This window comes from Myotis davidii, unplaced genomic scaffold (assembly GCF_000327345.1).
Source record: "Myotis davidii unplaced genomic scaffold, ASM32734v1 scaffold104, whole genome shotgun sequence".
Lineage (NCBI taxonomy): Eukaryota > Metazoa > Chordata > Mammalia > Chiroptera > Vespertilionidae > Myotis > Myotis davidii.
In genome coordinates, this window is record NW_006296625.1 from 613,781 (window position 1) to 634,573 (window position 20,793).

A 20,793-nucleotide genomic window follows, 5' to 3' on the forward strand; every position below is an offset into this window, starting at 1 on the left:
AGAACAAACAGAACAAAATCCTAACTCTTGGTCCACTTTGGTACATCCTGCGAAGCCTACCCACATTTTCAGAGCACCTTCCCCACTCAAATGTACAAATATTCTTTGTAAATTCTTTTGACTTATTAAGGTTAATAACCAAGATTAAAGGAAAAGCTTTGAATACCAAAACCCATAGCACCAAAGTGCTTGGACAGAGATACTTGGGACAAAATGCAAGACCACATGACTAGACTGGAGATCACAAGTGTGCCTGCTGGTAAAAGTTAATTCTCCTAACCAGGAAGTAAAATAACCTAATCTGAGACATTAAAGTAAAAGCTAATATTAAGCCTCTAAACTCCCCTGGATCCAGAAGGCAACCATGAGACTGATCTATAAGGAAGCCTGTATAATACTTGGGATACCCAGAAGATGAGTCCAGAGTTCAAAATTGTGAAACACAGGGATTTCAACACCCTTAAATATGCCAAGAAGAAAGGGAAAAATATAAGCTTTTGGAAGTTAAAAAATAAACCTGATCATATGCAAAATAGTAAGAGTTAACTGCTTTTGCACCTAATCAGCAAGGGATTTTAGACTACTACTGATCAGTGCCTTCAAAGTTCAGAGCAAGCCCATTTTAAAACTGCGATTCTATGCACATGTAGCCATCAATCAACTCCAGGTTCTCAGAAAACCTACTTAGCTATCTATTTCTGAGAAAATTATTTAAAGATGTATGCACTCAAGAAAAAGAATGATAATCATGAAAATAAAGCATATGAGAAACAAGAATTAGTGGAGCTAACCTGGGATTACAAGGCCAAGAAAACCCTGGATGACATTATGTGCAGAAAGCAATTTGTCTGAATTAAAACTGAAGGTCATTTCTAGGAGGCTCCAAAAGAATATCTTTATATTAAGAAGAAAGCCATAGATTGCAATAAACATCTAATGACTAAGTTATATGACATTATTGATCTGGTAAAGAAAGGCGGTCTCTTTTTTCACCACTAAAAAGGAACAATCAAACACTGAGGGGGAGGGGGAACTGGTAAGGTAAATCATTATTCAAATATGAGGCAAAGAAAATGTGATTTTATTAATTGATACAGCCTAGTTGACTGTTAATTTAGGCACATTTGCTTCTGAGTGAACAGGAACCCAGATAGTTCGGAAATTTAACCTCTTCACATTATTGGTTTTTTACTTGGCTCTGGAGTATTTACATGTAATAATAATGCAAATAGCACTTACTGGTTTTCAATTAGAAAAACACCCTTCCCTATTTAACACTTATATTTGTTTACACAATTGGATATATTTTGTTCATGTCAAAATAAATGGAAAGTGACTTATATGGGGGATGAAAGGATTGGGAGACAGGGAAGTAAGCACATGAATATTCTCATCTAAAATGTTTAAGAGTTAAAATATCTTCAAATTTTAAGACAATAAATAGAGGATCAACTGCATTTAAATATAGAACTATAAAAAGAGAAATATAACTATTAGTTTTTGAAAGCAAAGGATATAAATAAAGTGATCTGAAGTTTCTTCTTTAATTCGTTTTTAACCTTAGATAATATCTTAAAATTAGAAACCAATGGATAACAACCCAAATAAACCAGTCAACATCTAAAGGTAATTTTTTTACAAATTAAAGTGCTCTCCATGAGAAGAACTAAAAAAATAAATATTTACAAATAAGGTTGGGAAGTGGGGACATAAGGGGAAATGAATTGTTGGCACTACATGTCAAGCCCTTATTTATTTTTGTTTTCATCATGTGCATACATTAATTTGATATCTATTAAAATCAGAAAACAAAAAAATTGCTATTAACATCCCCTTTATTAAGTAGCCAGTTTGGATGTCTTTTGGGGCCTTTCATAACTGTCATTTTAGCTGCAGACACTCAAAACAGCATGGTTCCATATAGAACTGTAACAGCATTGGCTTCTCTTTTACCTCTTATGCATTAATCTTTCATTGATTTCTGCTATATGATAGGCTTGGGAATACACTGACTTAAACATAGTCCCTGCCCTTAGTAGCTCTCTCAGAAGAGCCCACCCAATTTCTTTTGTTCTCCTTTTATATACTTCTGCCCTGTCCCATTTCACATAGAGGCTGGTGAACAAAATTACAGACCTCTACCTCCTGTTCTTAACCTTTAATTAAATGATTTCTCTAGTTTCTTTCTTAATTTGCTCTCTTAATTTATAAAGAGGAATGAGATTGCTGTACGGTAGTTGATGAGGTTGACATTTATCACAAATGCCCAACAGTTCTACCTGGCTTGACTTTCTTTGCTATTACAAAAAACAGAGATGAGAATAGACATAAAAGAGAAGAGAGATTGTTTTGCATTGCTGAGGGAAAGCTAAGTTTAATTATCCCTTTCAAGGCATGGCTTAGGGTTTTAGCTGCTTCAGTTTAAATGCCTTAGTGGGAGTTGGAGAACTACTTTGTACAGTAGATATGGAATGGACATTAGTTGTTTTAATCATATGTGCAATTTAAATCTTAGGAAGAGATTGAGAAGACACTTATAACTCTGTGTGTGTGTGTGTGTGTGTGTGTATGTGTATGTGTGTGATCTGCACTAATATACTAATTCCTAATTTCTAAGAATATGCATTAAGAAAATTTTGGATATCATTATATTGAGAAGCTGACTTTTTCAGGGTTACAATTTCTGCCTAATATATAAACGACTCAAAAATCTTGATTCTAAAACAGGAGTTATGTCTAAAATATAGTTCTATAAAAAGAAGAGAAATTAAGTATGTAAATCTAACATGATTATATCCAATAATATTTCTCCTAAATTAATCCATAGCTAAAAATATTAGTCATTAAGTTACATCTGAAATAAATTCCTATTTTTGGATCAGGAGAAACTAAATTAAAATCTGGACTGCCTTTTCAAAAATAATCATGTGATTTTATATGTAATATATGCTTACAATTTTAATATAGAATGTTTTAGAGGATGTATAACTAAAGATCATTTTAAGGGGAAACAGTTATGCTTCAAAGTGCATTTAGAAAAATACTTAATATTGAAGATTTCAATGCCACCTATTTTATCTCAGTAAGTTGTTCTTCAGTATCCTTTTAAAATGCAGAATCATACTGCAGTGTTTTTGACCCATTTTATCCTGTGAATGAAAAGGTTGTTCTTACTTTTGGTTCAATTTAACAGAATAACAGAAACTTAGACCTTGGAGAGACTTCAGAAGCAAACAAAAAATTTCTCCTTTCACACATGATAGAACAGAGAAGAGACATTATGGGTGTTAATTTCTGCCTGATTCTCTACCCCTGAAGTCATTTTCTCTTTGCAGCTGGTAGAGGTTGCGACACGTTCTGTCCCCTCCTGCCACCAGACCCTCTGAGGACTAGTGTTTAGTCAGTCCTGCTACTTGTTCTGTCTGCAGTCTAGGCCCAATCCTGACAATCCGGCTTCTAATAGGGTCCTCAGACCAGGCCCCAGATTTGTGCTTCCTTTTGGCTTTGAGATCTATGTCCCTGGATCCTTATGACTGAGTCCAGTTCTGTCACCCAAGTCCCTTTTTCAACTAAAACGTTGCCTTGCCCTCACCAATCTCTGTGCAGGAATTAGAACCTGGATCCCTACATAATGACTCCCCGAATACCAACTGCAAAGTTGGAAATCCAGGTATACTTTCTATATCATTCTTCATCATATATTTTGGGGCATCTCTGATTCTTACTGCTGTTCTGGATTTAAAAGCTATTGCCTTGAGCTATCTTCTTTGAGTGTCTTGTTCTACCTATTAAGCTGAACTTCTTCAGTTGGGTTTTTTAAAAGCACTTGATCCATGCCAAAGGGCAAATCCAATTTCTATTCTAGTTAACTCTTCCAAACCTGGTGCGTACAAGATGAGAACAGTGTCCTAGGGCTACTATGACAAGGTACCCCAGACTGGGTGGACTAAACAACAGAAATTTATTTTCTCATAGTTCTGGAGGCTAGAACTCCAACATCAAGATGTTGGCAGGGTTGGTTTTCTCTGAGTGCCGTAAGGTAAGGAAGGATATGTTCCAGCTCACACCTTGGCTTGTAGATGTTCATCTTCTCCCTGAGTCTTCATATTGCCTTTCCTCTGTTTATGTTCACATTTCTTCCTCTGATAAGGATAGCGGCCATATTGCATTAGGGGCCATCCTAATGGCCACTTTTTGATTTAATTAATCCTTTAAAGATCCTCTCTCCAAATATGGTCACATTAGGAAGTACTTGGAGTGAAGACTTCAACATATCAGTTTGGGAGGGGGGCGCATTCTGTTCATATCAATAATATTCATAGAAGGAAAAAGAACAAGGTTTCTATGTGTTAGCATACACACATGATAAATACTGATGTTTGGCATTTGTCTCCATGGTTTTTCATCTATGAAAAACGTTAAGATCATCAAGAATATTATTGAGTATTTTCTTTTTGAAGAGGACTGATATACAAAATCGTGATAACATAGGTAATTTAGTCACAGCCAGAGACTGAGCACATTGGGCATGTTTCTTAACCTCTGTAAGCTTCAAGTTCCATTGTTTTAGGATCTGGAATAACAATTTATATATCCCATGGATTAATTGTGAAAATTAAATGGGATGATGTGCTATGTCTCTGTGTATCTTGTACCTGATACACAGTAAGTGCTCAATATAGATATATTTATTTCTATAGTATTAAATAGGATGTACAGATGATACATGTTACAAGACATAGGGGGAAAGCTGGAATGCAAGGTTTCATATGAGAGCTGGGGTAGAATTTGGGCAGAAAGACTCAGTGTGGCAGTCTGGTCAAAGAGACTGGCACGAACAATGAGATATGCTGGATATATACAATGTTCTGGGAACACTAAGTTTATGGAACCTGTGAATGAAAAGGAGCCCAGGACTTACTTATCAAGGCAGTTTTTATCTCAGTTCTTTCAATAAGTGGGTTACCATGGGCAATAGAATAATAGGGATGGGTTATATCATCATCCTTGGATGTTCTTTAGAATTCTCTGGGGAACTTTCAAAAATTACATGTAGCACCAAATCAGATTCTGATTTAATCAATGTATAGTCAAGGTTAGGAACTACAGAGCTTGATAGTCTTCCAGGAGTTTTCAAATCCCAGCCCTGACCCTTTGTAAATTATGAAGTGTTGCTTCTCCCATGAGTATTTTTTATTTTGCATAATCATCTGAGCTTCCCATAAAAATCTTGCTCATTTACCTGGGGGAATTCTTGACAGGGAAAATCATCCAAAATGATTCAACTTATGATCCAAATGACTCAACTTTTCTTTTGGGGACAGACTAAAGAGTTATATATATCCAAGTATATTTTAGAATTTCATCCCAGATATTTTGAATTAATTTTTGGTCTGACTGACAGGTGTGAATTTGGCAGATGACTGTGGTTCTTGGGGAGCCCCAAATGAGGGAGGGATTGAGGAACAGAAGAATGACTTTACAAATAAATGGAACAAAAAGGGAAATTATGCCTACATTGAAGCAATCAATGGGAAAGTAATTCTCAGCATCTAGAGTATTACACAAATGTAACTAATTATTACTGTCCTAACATTTGGTCATTCCAGTTGGGTTAGTGGGAAAAGTCTTACAGATTAGGTCATTTCATAGAAAATTAAATCGAAAACTGCAACAAGTCCTTCAGTCCCCATAGGGTAGCTCCAGTTTATAATATTCACAGATTCACCTTCTCTTAACACTTTGCTCTTCTTGACGAATTAGTATGTAAACCCTGCCCTTCCTGCATACTACATACTTTCCCATCTCAATTATTTAACATTTGCTGTTCCACCCCTTTAAATGTTCTCCTATCTCCAGCCATGGTTTAAAACTAATACCAAATTTTGCCTCCTCCCCCATTGTTTTCCTGGATCTATATAATTCTCTTTTTTATTATTAAACTTATTGGGGTGACAGTGGTCAACATGTACATAGAGGTTTCAGGTGTGGATTTCTATGTTATAAGATCTGTATATTGCACCGTGTGCCCACCACCCAAAGTCAAATCTTCTCCTGTCACCATATAGTAAGACCCCCTTCTTTCCCCCACCCCCTTACTTGTGACAACCACCACACTCTTGTTTGTGCTCATGAGTTTTAGTTTTATATCCCATGCATAAGTGAAATAATGATTCTTAGCTTTTTCTGACTGTCTTATTTCACTTAGCATAATAGTATCAAGGTCCATCCATGTTTTTGTAAATGGTGCTTTCATCCTTTCATTCCATTGTACCACATCTTTATCCACTCCTCTGTTACCGGACACTTTGGTTTGTTTGCATGTTTGTGTCTTTTTTTTTTTTCTGAAGGAAATTGATGGTGAGTTTAATTGGAGACATGGTCCTGCATTTATATCCTGTTTTATACTTAGTAAAGTGAGAATTTACAGCTATATACCTACAAATATAGTTCTTAGATTAATTTGTACACCGTTGGGAGTTGTTTTTTTTTTTAAATTGTAGAACTAATTACAAAAAAGAAATAATAAATTATATATTTAAATATAGAGAAAAGATCTATCCAAAAAGTATGGTTGAAGATAATTGAGCCTGAGAAAGGGAAATTTTTCCTCTCTTCTAAATTTTGGTACATCAGTGAATAGATTGGATGATAGGAAATGACTGACTTTGTTTCTTTTGTGATTATAGCTTACAAAACTTCTATTCTCAGAATTCTGTTACTTTGATTATTTTTCAGTAATTTGACATTAATTAATTCTTTGAACTATAAAAAGGAAACCACAATATTACTACCACTAGATAATTGTCTGTATTTTAATGAAAGAAAAATTTTAATTACCCACAGAAGAAAATATAGTGTGATATACAATGAAGAATTGCCATTTAAAAAAGAAATAAAGCAACAACAATAACAGTGGGGAAAAAAACAATTTTGGGAGAACTGAGAGATGAGGGATCAGAAAGGAAAGAGCTGGACATGTAATTGGTATATTCTTCCCAAACTCTAAATTAGGTTTCAGGGCTGCAGAGAACTGTTTCTTTGGAAAACCATGAGTTTGTTAGGTTAGAGAATAAAACCTTTGTGAAACCGTGAAGTAAATTAAGAATCGTCATCGAAGACCTTATATTTTTCAATGAGTATTGGAGTTGGGGTAGTGATTGGAATTACTTAAACTCAATCCAGATGTTTGGAATTGAAACCACATAAGAAATTGTTTGTAGCCATTGATGAGTATGTTGTCAGATTTAAGAATAACCAGAATCCTTACCTCTAACTTACTGATCTGTGTTTAGTCCATGAAACATGATTCCCTCTCATAGAGTACCTTGGCATAATAAACACTTATGATTGATGGAGCAAATATTTATTATTATAATAGTGTTTATAACATAAAAATTTGAAGCCAGCTCAATTTTTTTTTATTACAAGACAGTGATTAAAGGAATACCACATGGCAATAAATTTCTGTATTCTTATATTTATGGCATAAAAAATCTGTTTGTGATAGTTGAGAGAGATCTCCAAGTGCCTAAAATGAAATGAAAAGACCAGAGTCCTAAGTATGATAAGTGATACTTCAGTAATGTGTCTGGTTGAATCGAGACTTGTAATGTGTGTGGGGTTGTGTTGTTAAACAATCAGGGCCATGAGAGGCAGTTTTGCCCTTGTGAGAGGCAGGTTATAGGAACTGATGTCTGTGTATAAGGCTATGACTCTCGCGATGCTTTATCATTGTAATAAACTGATATTCTGAGGTCAAGTCATGACAGAGCGAAGCTAGTCTCATGAAGGACCTCATTCTCTTGTATCCTGTGCATTTTACTTGGTGTAGATTCATTTACCACAGTCATGAACCAGTAACACTGTGTTGTACCTAATATTAAATAAAAGTTAGTTCCCAAACTTAGGATGTTAGGATCTAAAACAAGATTAGCTTTGACCTTTTATTAGATCCTCATTCAAATTTCATTCTGCCACTGACTAGATATGTCACATATCATATCTAAGCCTGTTCCCTCGTCTGTAATATGGGCATAATAATGGCATTTGAACTTCAAGGCAGAGACCTGGTATAGCTTTTTCTTCTTTTACTTTAATGCTTAGTATATTCAGTTTTCATAATTTTTGGTAGAAGAAATTATGAATGCATGAACGCAGGGATCAATGAAACTCCCAAGAAGTAAAAGACTAAAGTCCATTGTATAACTCTCCTTTTAAGAGCCGAAAAGGGAAATGAAAAGCAATGAAGAGATCTGTGTGGATTGGGTTCAGTCCATGAAAGCGTCTCAGAAGAGGTGCATTGACCCTGGACTTATGTTTCTTCCGTAAGCATTCACAAATAGCGTATTCTACTACTGGTTGTAAATATTAAGAGTGTTGATTTCACTAAGAAGATATAGGATTTACACACATAGAGACTGAAAGACAATATGTTTATCTTCTTCTGCCCAGAGTTCTGCCCTTCATTCTTCAGTGCCAATGCATCAGTACGAAATGGCATGCCTCACAAAGCAGATAACCCTGGTAATACAGTAGCAGTGTGTTATTTCCACCTGAACAGTCTTTAGTCTGTAGCCCCATAGAGAATCCGATGCTTTATTTACATCCCGTCAGGAGTTTAAAATGTAGACATCGTCATTACTTGAAATTACTCAGTGTGTTTGTTTATGTGGAGTGTACCTTGTTTTCTAAAACATGACTGTGAGCAGCAGACGAAATTACATAGACGAGTCAGCGATAGATGAGTAGAGAAATTTTTCTACCTTTTAAAAATTGATTTCAGAGAGGAAGGTAGAGGGAGGGAGAGATAGAAACATCAGTGATAAGGGAGTATCATTGATTAGCTGCCTCCTGCACACACCATCCAGGATGTGCCCTGACTGGGAATTGAACCATTACCTCCTGGTTCATAGGTCGGCGCTCAATCACTAAGCCACGCCAGTGATTTTTTTCTACTTTTGAAAGTTCTTGGATAGAATTGGAAAACAATATATGCATTCACTGTACAGTATTTCAGTGCTCTTTCCTTAATAGGCTGATATTATATGGAACTTAGAAATTCAATACAGTATTGATCATTACTTCAAAGTGCACTTGTAAGAGATTTGTGATTTAAAATCAGACTTTTTGCACCGATTACTAGGACTATGAAGAAATAAAACTAATTTCCAGGCTATTGTATGTGATTAAAATTCCAACATTAACACTGTTGGCATTTGGTTGTAATGAGTTTCATCTCTACTTTCTGGCTGTCATATTAGTACTGGAATTTAATTTGAAAATAATAGTTTGGTGAAGTGGAAGCCTTAGATTGGCAAATTAGGAATTTAGTTTCCAGGACATGGCAATCTTGGTATATACTCCATGACCATTTCTATAAATGGTTGATTCTCTTTTTTGGAGGGAGAGGGTGACTCCTCACCAGAGAATATATTTTTCCATTGATTTTTAGAGTGAGTGGAAGGGACGAAAGGGTGAGAGAGAAAGAGAAAGAATCATCAGTGTGAGAGAGACCCGTCGATTGGTTTGCCTCCTGCAACCCAGGTACAAGCCCTTGCCTGGGAATTGAACCTGGACCCTTTGGTCTGAGGGCTGAAGCTCTAACCACGGAGCAAACCAGCTGGGCCATGGTTTATTCTCTTATAAGGCTACCTGTCTTGGCCCCTCTCAGGGTTGTTTTGAGCATTATGATTATGCTTTGGGAAGTGTGGAATATATGCACATACATTATTTGTTTTACTATTTACTATATCCTCTGTATTAAAATCCAAAAAAAGTAATGATTAGCTGCAGAATAATATACTTAAGTTAAAATTGCGTGTACCTGTTTGTTTTAATCAAAAGAGAGTATGCTAGAGGAAATATATAATTCCTTTTCATTTAAAATTTCAAAGCAAGGCATAGCTCTTCATAGTCTGGCAATGTTTTACTACTGTAGGAAAAAATTCTAGAGCCAAATATATATTTGTCTTTGCTAGTAAAATATAGCAATAGGAAGAGGGAATCTTCCTTTAAAGGTTTCTGTATAAAGAATATAGAATATTTACAAACATAGCCTAAATTTCAAATTTTTCTTCAGGAAGAAGCAAAACATTTTTCTTCACAAATGAAAGACAGAATAGTAAGAAACTCTCATTTAGTTGATTTTAATAGTACTGAACAAAAGCAGAAAAGTTATGTTTTAAGAAATCATCCTATTGGCTAATGGCCATTCTGTTGTCATAACAATCCTTTATTTAGCCCTCTCCACAGATAAGCTCACAGCAGGAGAAAGGACACTGGTTAGAGTAATTTGGGGGATACATACACAAAAGGAATGGCTAGGAGCGTAGTGTCATCTGGCAGGGAGCTTATTTCCTGAACCCTGTGGATCTAGTGAAAACCCAACAGAGATGCCAATATGCTTCTCCTCCGTAAATGCTACCAGTCTCCACACCACCAGGCCCAGCGCGGCTTGTGTAAGGTGTTTTATCCAAGCAATCCTTTGCATAACTGCCCAGCGCCTGCAATGACCTGAGTCAGTCATGCAAAGAGACTTTCTTATGCTTACACCAACATTTTCTTTCCGTGTTCATTTTCTGCTGCTCCTAACCCACGGGTTATGACTGTTGTGATGGTGGAGGCGGCACTTTGCAATCTTTTTAGTTAAGATCTAGAGTTTGTTTGAAAGCAAGGCTGAAAAATCCACAGACTGGATTTCTCCACAAGATTGCTGTCATGGGTGCAGCTGGGATACCTGTCTCTTCAGGAGGGTGGGGAGAAGTGAGGTCTATTGATTCCGAAGAGGAAACAATCCAGGCCCGACGAGCAGGTGCTGGTAAGCAACAGACAATGAGATTGGGGCATGAGAATCCTATTTTTTTCCAGTTGGACACAAATCTATATTTAACACTCCCTCTGTATCTATTTTTCCAGTGCAAGTGTTCCCATTCTGTGTGTGTCAGGTGTGGAGTGATTTTGTCCCATTTTCTCAACAAAGTTCCCGGCTACCAACTTTATCTGCAGTCTTTTTCCCTGAGAGATATTATTAGATTTGCCATAAGATTATAAGATTTTATGATGTATTTTCTTGTGTAATAGCCCAGTAACAAAAGATTTAAAGATTAGAATGTTTGTGTTCTCTGAAAATAAGGAAAAACAGTAGCAAGTGGCTGAATTGTGCATGAGTTTCATTTATAGTCAATGTATGAGAGAGATAGGAGTGACAAATTGGAATCATCATTAGTGGAAAATCAGTCCCAAAATAGGAAGTTTGTATCGCTTTTTCAAAATAATGGATCCTGGGTTCTTGGGAAAGAGCTGAAACCTTTTACAAACAGGCCTTGATTTAGACCATAATACCTCAAGGTCAAATGATATACGTGAAGCAAGCTCCAAATTGCAATGGATGTTAGGTTTTACATGTTCTCTCCCAAGGGAAATCAGTCTGCTGGTCTTTGAAGTGACTGTGAAATCACGGCTGAATGGGAGACTGTGAAATATATAACTCCAAGGAGAGATCCATGTGACTCAAAATGGACAGAATGCTAGGAATGTTTTAAATAAGTAAATATTGTTAATATACACTTATGAATTAATAGATGAAATAGAAGGATTTTCCCCCCTGCTTGATCTGTGGACAGTGACCTCAGTAAATGGCACTTATTACTATGCATGGGATCTCAGAGTATTTGGGACCCAGAAATGAATGATAGGATATATTAAAGTAAGATTAACATTAGCTCCTTCTAATATGGAATCTCTGTTTTGATTTTATAATTATGAAATGTGAATACCATATCAGAGACCTTATTTGGTTTATTAAGTGCCTTCTGTTAGAAATATAGTTTGTTACCATTTGACAAGTTGCCTCATATGCAGGCATTTTAGGGAACTCAAGATAAATATACCAAATTAACATAAATTCATGAGATGAAATTGGGGATACATATTATATTAATAGCATACTAAATGATCTTATAATTTGAAATAAGACCTTTCAGGTGATAAAGGAGAAAAGAGAAATGGGGGGGTGGGGAAAGTCATACAAAAAGGAGGTATCTCCAAATCAGGCACAATGTTAGCCACCCACAGCATACTAAACTGTTTTAATTCAGTTGTCACAGCCTCCATAGGCTTATAAGATCCATAGATTCTTAAATTTCAATCAAATTAAATTGCAGGGCACCCGTTTGGGGAAATTGGTTGTTGAGAGTTTTGACTCTCCTTTCATCATTACTCTTCAGTACTCTTGCTGGGCCAGCAGCTCTGTCTGCAGACCATGGCATTAGTATGTCTTATGCCAGAGCCATAGTCGTAAAGAAACTTCACTTCAGCAAGAATAAGACTTCAGCCCCGTAAAGTGGCCTGGAGAACCCTCATTGGCTCCAAATATGCAAAGTCAGGGTAGAAGATCATGAGCCCCTTCTGCATTATTATAGTTTTTTTACACCAAGCCACTAGCACTTTAACAAAAACTGTCACAACTTTGCACAATCTACCAAAATAATGACAGTAGCTCCTACTTACCATGGTGTAGTGAAAAGCTCCTACGTGGGCTTTTAAATCAAAGTCAAGTCCAAATCCCATGTCTGCTACTTATAAACCATGTGACCTTGAGCCCTATCTGTAACATGGGACAAGTAATACTGATTTTGTCATATGCTTGTGAGAAATAAATGAGTTAAATGAAATTAACACAGCACAATATTTGGCACATAACAGTGATTCAGTTAATGTTTACTTCCCTTTCTATATCCCTTTCTACATCTGCGTCAACAATTTGACCAATTTTAACTCAAGATACTTTAAAGTATACTTGCAAGTTTGGGGAAAAGAAGACATAAAGATTCCAAATAGAGAGAAAAACTTGCTCTGGAGAGGGAAAAATTATTCAATTTGTGGCTATTTTGCAGTGGATTCGGTGATGATGAGATGATCCATGTTTCAGTATTTTTTCCTTGCCAGATAGTTATTTTTGTAAGTATATATGACTTAGGTAAACATAGAGCATTTAGTTTAAGTAAATGAAAGATTGTTTTTTATTCTGGCTATTATTACTTGGTCATTTCATTTTCTAAAGCAAACTAATAGCAGTTTGCCTCTACTTTTTAATAACATTCCCCAGTGGATTAGAGAAGTATATCATTGTTCATTGTTGTTTCTGGAAACAGGATTATATAAAGATTAAATTGGGGGAATGATATCATTTAAAAATCAACTAATTTTGTTGTTGTTGCTGTTGTTCTGTGTAATTCATGATATGGAGTAAATAAAGTAAATGTAGTGACTTAATGAGAGGGTAATGATTCTATATTGCAGTGAAAAAAATATTAGACTATGAATTATGACTCTACAATCATCAGAAGACCTGCATCTTCAAAAATATTGGAAATATGACCATCTCCCATTTGGCCCTCTGGCGATGAGCTACTAATAGCAGGAGGCTGGCCATCCCGGAAGAGCCTGAACAAGCACTTTCGTCCTTGTTCCCAACAGTCACTCCTCTACTCTTAGTCGAAGCTTCCTGGTGCAGTTGTTGTCATTGGGCTAAGATCTCTCAGATAGGGAAGCTGCAGAGGAAATGATCTCTTACGCGGGGCTTGACAGCATCATTGCCAGTGATTGATAATGGGACCAAATCATTCCAGGTGAGTTTTCTGTGGGCCACAAGCCAGCAGGGGTCTGCTTGACTTTGTCATCTTAGCCCACGGGTATCTCAGTGCATTGTCACTGGGGAGGAAATAAGAGGAACTCTTCAAGCCTCTGCCTGAGTCTTTTCTCCTGTGCTAGCTTTAAGGGACCCCAGCGTTTTGTGTGTCTCTGCCTATAGGAAAGTGCTTTGTGTCAGGAAATGGTTAATTATGGACCCGCCAGAGCTTTGGTGTTTGCTACAGTGGGAACCTCTTAGGACAGCACAGAGCATATAGATTAGTGCGGTAATCAATGAGCATCTGTACACTGCAGAGATCCGTTTTGATGACAGCAGCACTTACGGCCTTGTTTAGTGTCACTGTTGTATAATGTTGGATACTGCAGACTTTTTTGTTTGTTTGTTTTGATTTAGAATGCAAGGACTACAGGATTTTTATTTTTGTTTTTGAAATTATTTTTGCGTTTTGGTGGATTTCTAAGAGTGTTGTGGATTTGCTGCCATTGCTAGCTAGAATTTAGTGATTTGATGCCAGTAGCATTTATTTAACCACTCTGATGCTGCTGTTATGTTTGCTGGTTTCTGCAGTTCCTACTACTTCATACGTTGCTCCCAGGAACAGGTAAACTAAGCCATAATATTAACCTTATGCATAAATGTAAAATTAATGCAATATATTGTTTAATTATCCAAAGAGTAAGATATTAAAATGCTTCAGTGGATTCTATCAGTAGAGAGAATAAGAACTATTTTACTTTGAACATGGAAATTACACAAATATAAAATCATTTTAGAATACATGGTGAGCTTCTAGTTGCATTACATGAAGTTATTGTTATGTTTCATGTCTTAAATGAATATCTGGAGCGTACATTCATCTATAACTTAGTATTTAACCCTTACTTTGATGTATGTATATTACACGGTTAATTCAGAAATACATATTTTCCTTTTGTGATTGATCAAAGAAAGTTGTTTTCCCTGTTTAGTGATGTCATTAATATTAGAAGCTTCCTAGCTTAGTCTTCTTAAAAATATAAAGATATCAGTTTATATGTAGATTGTTGTTTTGAAGTATTTAAACAAAAGCTTCAAGGCCTTGTTTCTCCTAGTCGACAGTTATTTCAGAGCATGTCCTGGGAATTCCTGTGTTTTTGTGTGATGCTAAGCTTTGGACTAAAGGGAAAACTGTTCAGATAAGGGGAAGACAGAGCCCAGACAGAAAGAAGGAAAGGGAAACAGTCTTTTGGGTCAGAGTCGGGTGTGTGACCTTGGGCAACAGAGGAACTAACCCTTTCTGGCCCTTGTTTCCATTCTGCCAGTTGGGAAAAGACTCTAATGTTATTCTCTGTGGGAATGGCACGGCATTTTTCAGATGCTCAAGATCATCTGACGGTCATTTCTGTGTAGCAAAAAGACAGTATTATTCAGTTTGTAAAGGTATGCAGTTATTAATAAAAGAGAGACATAGAAATCTTTTAGTTTTTTTTCTTCCTTTGCAGTGTTTTAGCAACTGAGGCTTTTTTTTTGGAAAGGAGATTATGGCTCTTTTAAATTAAACCAGCACATCTCTTGGCTCTGCTATAACTATTTTGCCAAGTAGGCATTGAGCAAGTTTGAGGTGTCTTGAGGGCACCTGCTGTCAGACTCCTTGGGAGGCGAAGGAGGCATCATGTGTTTTGCTGCAGCCAGATAAGGTCCTGGATGCAGAGCTGCTGGGCCCTCTGGAAGCCTGCCAGGGACGTGAGCACCCTCTCTGCCTCTCGCTGCCTCTCAGGTACAGCGCGTGCTGCTGAGGGCATCTGGGGGAAGCTCCTGGCTGCTCTTCTCAGCAAATGACTTTCAAGAGGTCCACTTTCTGCTAAGGGCAAGCTTAAAATCCAAAAGATCAGAGGCAACTAGAAGAAACGCAGTCAACCACCTCTCACTCTAAAAAGTCTGAATCAGATTGCTCCTGATTCATGAGTCTGGACTTTTTTTATTTTTTTTTTAATTAAATCTTTATTGTTGACAGTATTGCATATGCCTCCTTCTCCCCCGATTGACCCCTTCTAGCCCATCCCCGCCCCCACGCCCTGCCGCAGGCCTTCACCACCCCATTGTCTGTGTCTATGGGTTATGCATATATGCATACAAGTTCTTTGTTTAATTAAATGTGTTCTTTGGGAGAATAGAAGTATTTAATGTAAATTGAGCCATGTGCTTGCAGAGTGGCTAGTCTTTGCTAGTTGAAAAGAATTATGAATCTTGTGTTCACTGTCATACTGACTGGGTCTTTTCAATGATAGACACACCTCATGATGAGAGGAAGGCTGAGGCAGTGATGGCTCATGCTCCCACACAGTTGCACATGAGAGATGAAAGAAAAGCAAGGATCGATTTCTCTCTCTAGCTCGAAGGAACAAGTCAGATTAGTCATCTTCACACAAAGAGGTTTGAGGGCAATAACTTTATTAGCAAACTGATTCTCCATTGTAAGAGAGGTAGTCTGCTCAAGTCTCTTCCAACTTTCTGATTTTATGTGGTGCTGTAGTTTTAGTGCGTGGTTGGGAAGCTCCTCAGGAGAACGAGGTATTTTCCTTATGAAGCATGTCCGGTGACTGTTCCTGAGAAGAGTTCTGTTAGAGAAATGATGAAGTCATGTGAAAAACAAAGACAAAATTAATCCCAGTGACCAGCAAGTATGTATTCTTCCCTATTTTTCTCCAAGTAATCCAGAGGCACTTTCTGTTCTTCCCAATTTTCTAAAGCCAGCAAGATTAGGAATAAGCATGTGAAATTATAAAGTAGATAAATCAATGAAAGAATTAGTAATTATATTATAATAATATTAATAAGAAGACTTTTATGATACTTATTTTCATGCCTGAGAATTGTAGGCTAGTGAAATGGGTTTAGATTTTTACTTAGTCTGCTTTAAGTAGGCCAACTTTTATCTTTAAGAAGGTAATTGTCACAATCATATAATGAATTGGTCAGTTCTTTGTAGAAATGCAACCAAATTTTTTGACTGTCTAGTTAATTTAAATTCATTGTTTTCAAAGAAGGTTTTATATAAGTTGTATGAGTTTTAAAGACCTGGGAAATCAATTCTTAATTTGGTAAACTGTAAATATTGAACAAATTTCAAAGCTGACTTCAGAAAAGGGTCCATAGTGATTGTAATAGATGGGTTCTAACAAACAAGTTTTTAATTGTATAACATCTGTGAAATATTTTAGACTTATTCATAGCTTTTGAAGATTTTTAGATTTTTTTTTTCTTTTTATAAAAAGAAACTGCTAGCCTTGCAGTTGTTTTTGTTTGGTTTTTATTCTTTTGTTTTATTTTTTTTATTATTTTTTCTCTTTTAAGAGAATGCTTAGGCCTTGAATCTTGGTAGTAAAAATTGGAACAATTTTTTAGCCACTTTAAAATTTTATTCCAAGATTATGTTTTCTAATGATTTATTTAGATTATATGAAATCTGTTACTATTTTTTTTAATATTTTTCTTATTAGTAAATGTCTTTGAAATTGTTTAAAGCACTCATCAGGGAAGAAATATTGGCCCATCTGTATATGTAGTAAGTTCTCTTGCCTATTGATACTAAAGGCTTTTTAAAATTATGATTAATTAGACTCTTGATAATTCACAAAAGTGCTTTTTTATATACAGAGGGCAAGTGAATTCCCTTGCCCTCTGTATGTAATCACAAAGCTCATTTTGTCTGAGCATAGTTTCCTGATTTCCTAGCTTAAATCGGGGTCTTAATGAAAGTATACTGCTAGGATGAGGACCTGCAAGATAGAATAACTCTGGGAGCTAAAGGTAACCCACCAAGGCAAGATAGCAATGTGCTGGTCTGAGTCACTCCTTCACCCCAGCTCTTCAGCCATTTGTTCTTAATTTTGAGAGATCATGGGACCCTCAGAGAAATAAAGGAAGCAATGGGCTCTCCACAGAGAAACAGTTATGCACACAAAATTTTATGTACAATTTTAAAGGGTATATGTATCCCTTAATTCTATGCACCATATAAAAGGGGTCACATAACACAGGTTAAAACCTTGCCTTAAAGATTACAAAAACAGCCCTAGCTGGTTTGGCTCAGTGGACAGAGAGTCAGCCTGTAGACAGAAGAGTCTGGGGTTCGATTCCGGTCATGGACGCAGGCCTGGGTTGTGGGCTTGATCCCCAGTGGGGGCCGTGCAGGAGGCAGCCTATCAGTGATTATTTCGCATCATTGATGTTTCTATCTCTCTCACCCTCTCCCTTCCTCTCTGAAATCAATAAAAATATATTAAAAGTATTACAAAAACAAATTACATGATATTCAGTGGTAGAAAAAGTCTTGCCTGCATGAAGGTAAGTCATTTTTTCTTCTATGAATAATAGATAAACCCTAGACCTGCTTCAAAACTCTCTTGCTTAAAAAAATAATTAATTACCATTTGATATTCTCCTGGGCTATGCTATTCCACAACACAGTGAAAAAATCCACCCCAGGCTTAACTATCCAAAAATATAAATAAATGATTAAATATACTGATGTAAGTAAAGGGGTTAGGGATGACTGAAAGTTCAAATACAACATAGAGAGCTTTCATTCAGATGAACAGGGGACTGTGCTTTGTGTGGACCAACATTATTTCATCTGTACCTGAAGGGCTGGCTAGGGCTTGTTTCTGTTCAGAATGCCAGACAGACTAGTTTTCTTATTCTCTGACAAAAGACTTCTTTGACAAATAATACTATGTAGTGATTTCCTGACTTCATGTGCTAGTCTTGTTCTAGATCAGACATTTAGTTATAGAGGTCTTCATGTAAGGTTTGCTTTAGTCTGTGAGATTTTACTGTCATCATCAGAACTATTACATGAAGACGTAAAAGTGATGGAAAAATTGAGTATGGAATTAGAATTCCTAATTATCTGTTTAATCACCTTAAAATATTGGTGAGAAATTCATGGATTATAATGAGGAGAAGGATCTGTTTTTGGTGATTTTGCTTGAAGGTTGTCCCTTTTGCGTTTGACATCCAGAATCTTTGAACAGACTCTCTTTAGTCGCCACATTTGCCCGGACTGGTTGTATTGGTTGAAGCTGAATTGCAATGGGTATAGTTTTAATGCCTGTGAACTAACTGCACATCTGGGTATTTGATCTAAAATACTCACAGTGAACGAAGATTGTAGCTAGTAGGCCCAAAGATCCAGTGTGCGTGTGTGTGTGGTGTGTGTGTGTGTGTGTGTGTGTGTGTGTGATAAAGCAAATTAAAACTATTAGTGCATCACTTTAGAAAACAAATAAAATTATATAAATTCTTGATAAGTGAAATTATAAAGACCTGCAAGATGTCTCCTTTCAATGTTCTTAATTCTGTTCTTTTTTTTACATTGTATAGAACACACAGAATCACTTCCATCATCATAGAAAATTCTGTTGGACATTGCTGCTCTACTTCCCTGAAATAAGATACTTTTTGAAACTGCATACTCTTTTTTTGCACTTTTATCTCTCAATGCTTAGAGCTTTTTTTGCTTTATTGTCTAATTTTTTTCCTTAATTGTATATTGCATGTGAGAAGCCTTTATTTTGATTTCAAATTTATATATATATATAATATATATATGTATTATATATATATATCTTTATATTTGGGGATATATATCTTTATATTTTGGGAAAGTTTAAGGTAAATTTTTTTTCTTAATGTTGGAACTATTATAATCACTGTTATAATTTAGTATTTCTCATGGGTCCATCCATTTCTCCAGCTCATTCTTGCTGTGGTCAGTAGGCCATTTTAGCTAAAATTTGGGTTGGTTAAATTGGAAATCATGTACAGTATATGATCTTATATTGTTAAGATCATTGGACTTATTCTGTCAATCTTAAATGTGCTCATATTTATTGGGAGAAATTACTTAATGATATTTACTGTCTTTGTGAGTGACATCACTCTATCTTAATTAGAAAGATTTGGTATCAATTTATAAAATTTACATTAGAGAACACAGGAAAAATTATTATTCTTAATGTTATTGAAGTAGCATTCAATTTGATATTGTTAACAAATTGTTCAAAGACTAATTTCAAATTTCAGTTTTAATGTCACTGAAAATGTTAGATATCAATGCTAACAATATTCAGTTTTATTTTTTTCATCAAATATCTGTTAATTTCACAGTGTAATTCAGTTTCATAACCAATCCTCCAGAAATGATAGTTTTGTTCACTTTGTTTTACTCTTACTTAAGAGACATTAATTTTAGTAAGTATCTTTAGAAAACAATTTAGCCACTGTGTGTGTAGGACATTATTCAAGGAGCAATTAACCCTCTATTCCATTTTTGGTATTACATTCACAAAATATCAAAAAATATAACATTCAAAGGGAGAAAATAAGAATATTTATGGTGCATTGAATCCTTGATTTTAATAACACTGTAAATCTAAAGCACTATTTGATAAACTGGTCCACGTTTCTATTTATTTTACATTGATGAGTAATGATTTAATTTTGGAATTATAAAATCTTAGCTTTAAATCCTTCATTCTAGGTAACAGAGTTTTTCCAATATGCTAAACAATTGCCAGCCAGGCTGTTGTTATTTATTTTATTTTCATTATTTTAATTAAAATATTTCTCATCAGAATTGTATATTATTCTTTTTTGTTTGTTTGTTTGAGACTGGTCAACCTCCCTCAAGCACCCTGACTTGACTCCAGGCTGGGAACGAACCTGCAACCCAAGTACCTGCCCTTGACTGGGAATGGGACCAGTGACTCCCTGATGTACAGGACCATGCTCCAACCACTGAGTATACTGGCCAGGGCTGCTTTTTATCCCTTTCAAGTTTTTTTTTTTTTTAAAGCAAAATAGCCAGGCTAGAGTAATATAGAGTTTCTCATTTGAAAAATTAATATTTAGCCATTAGAATATAGTTGTAACAATTATTTGAATCCAAGTTTTTTAAAGATATATTTTAAACATGAATAATAAGCATTTATACCTAAAAGTAAATCTTACTTAAAGTTTTGCCAGATAGGAAGAAAATGAGTGTAATAGATATTATTGACTGACTCCTGCATCTTAAAATAGAGATAAGCCTTAAGCCTTTATTTTGATTTCAAATTTATATATATATATAATATATATATGTATTATATATATAT

At 35.7% G+C, this 20,793-nt stretch overlaps 1 protein-coding gene across 31 annotated transcripts in view; it reads left to right on the forward strand.

The window, feature by feature from the left end:
* RIMS1 (regulating synaptic membrane exocytosis 1) overlaps positions 1–20,793 on the forward strand; it is a 400,323-nt gene that overhangs the window by 226,743 nt on the left and 152,787 nt on the right. For 21 of the 31 annotated variants that reach the window (XM_015569391.1, XM_015569393.1, XM_015569413.1 and 18 more), the window contains exon 1: positions 10,474–10,819. The exons of 5 other annotated variants lie outside the window; for them this stretch is intronic. In XM_015569391.1, the coding sequence (XP_015424877.1) occupies positions 10,720–10,819 (100 nt within the window). In that variant the 5' untranslated portion in view covers positions 10,474–10,719. Of the gene's footprint in view, positions 1–10,415; positions 10,820–13,439; positions 13,632–20,793 lie in introns of those variants that run through there. 5 more of the 31 variants (XM_015569417.1, XM_015569405.1, XM_015569397.1 and 2 more) reach the window with 3 other exon arrangements.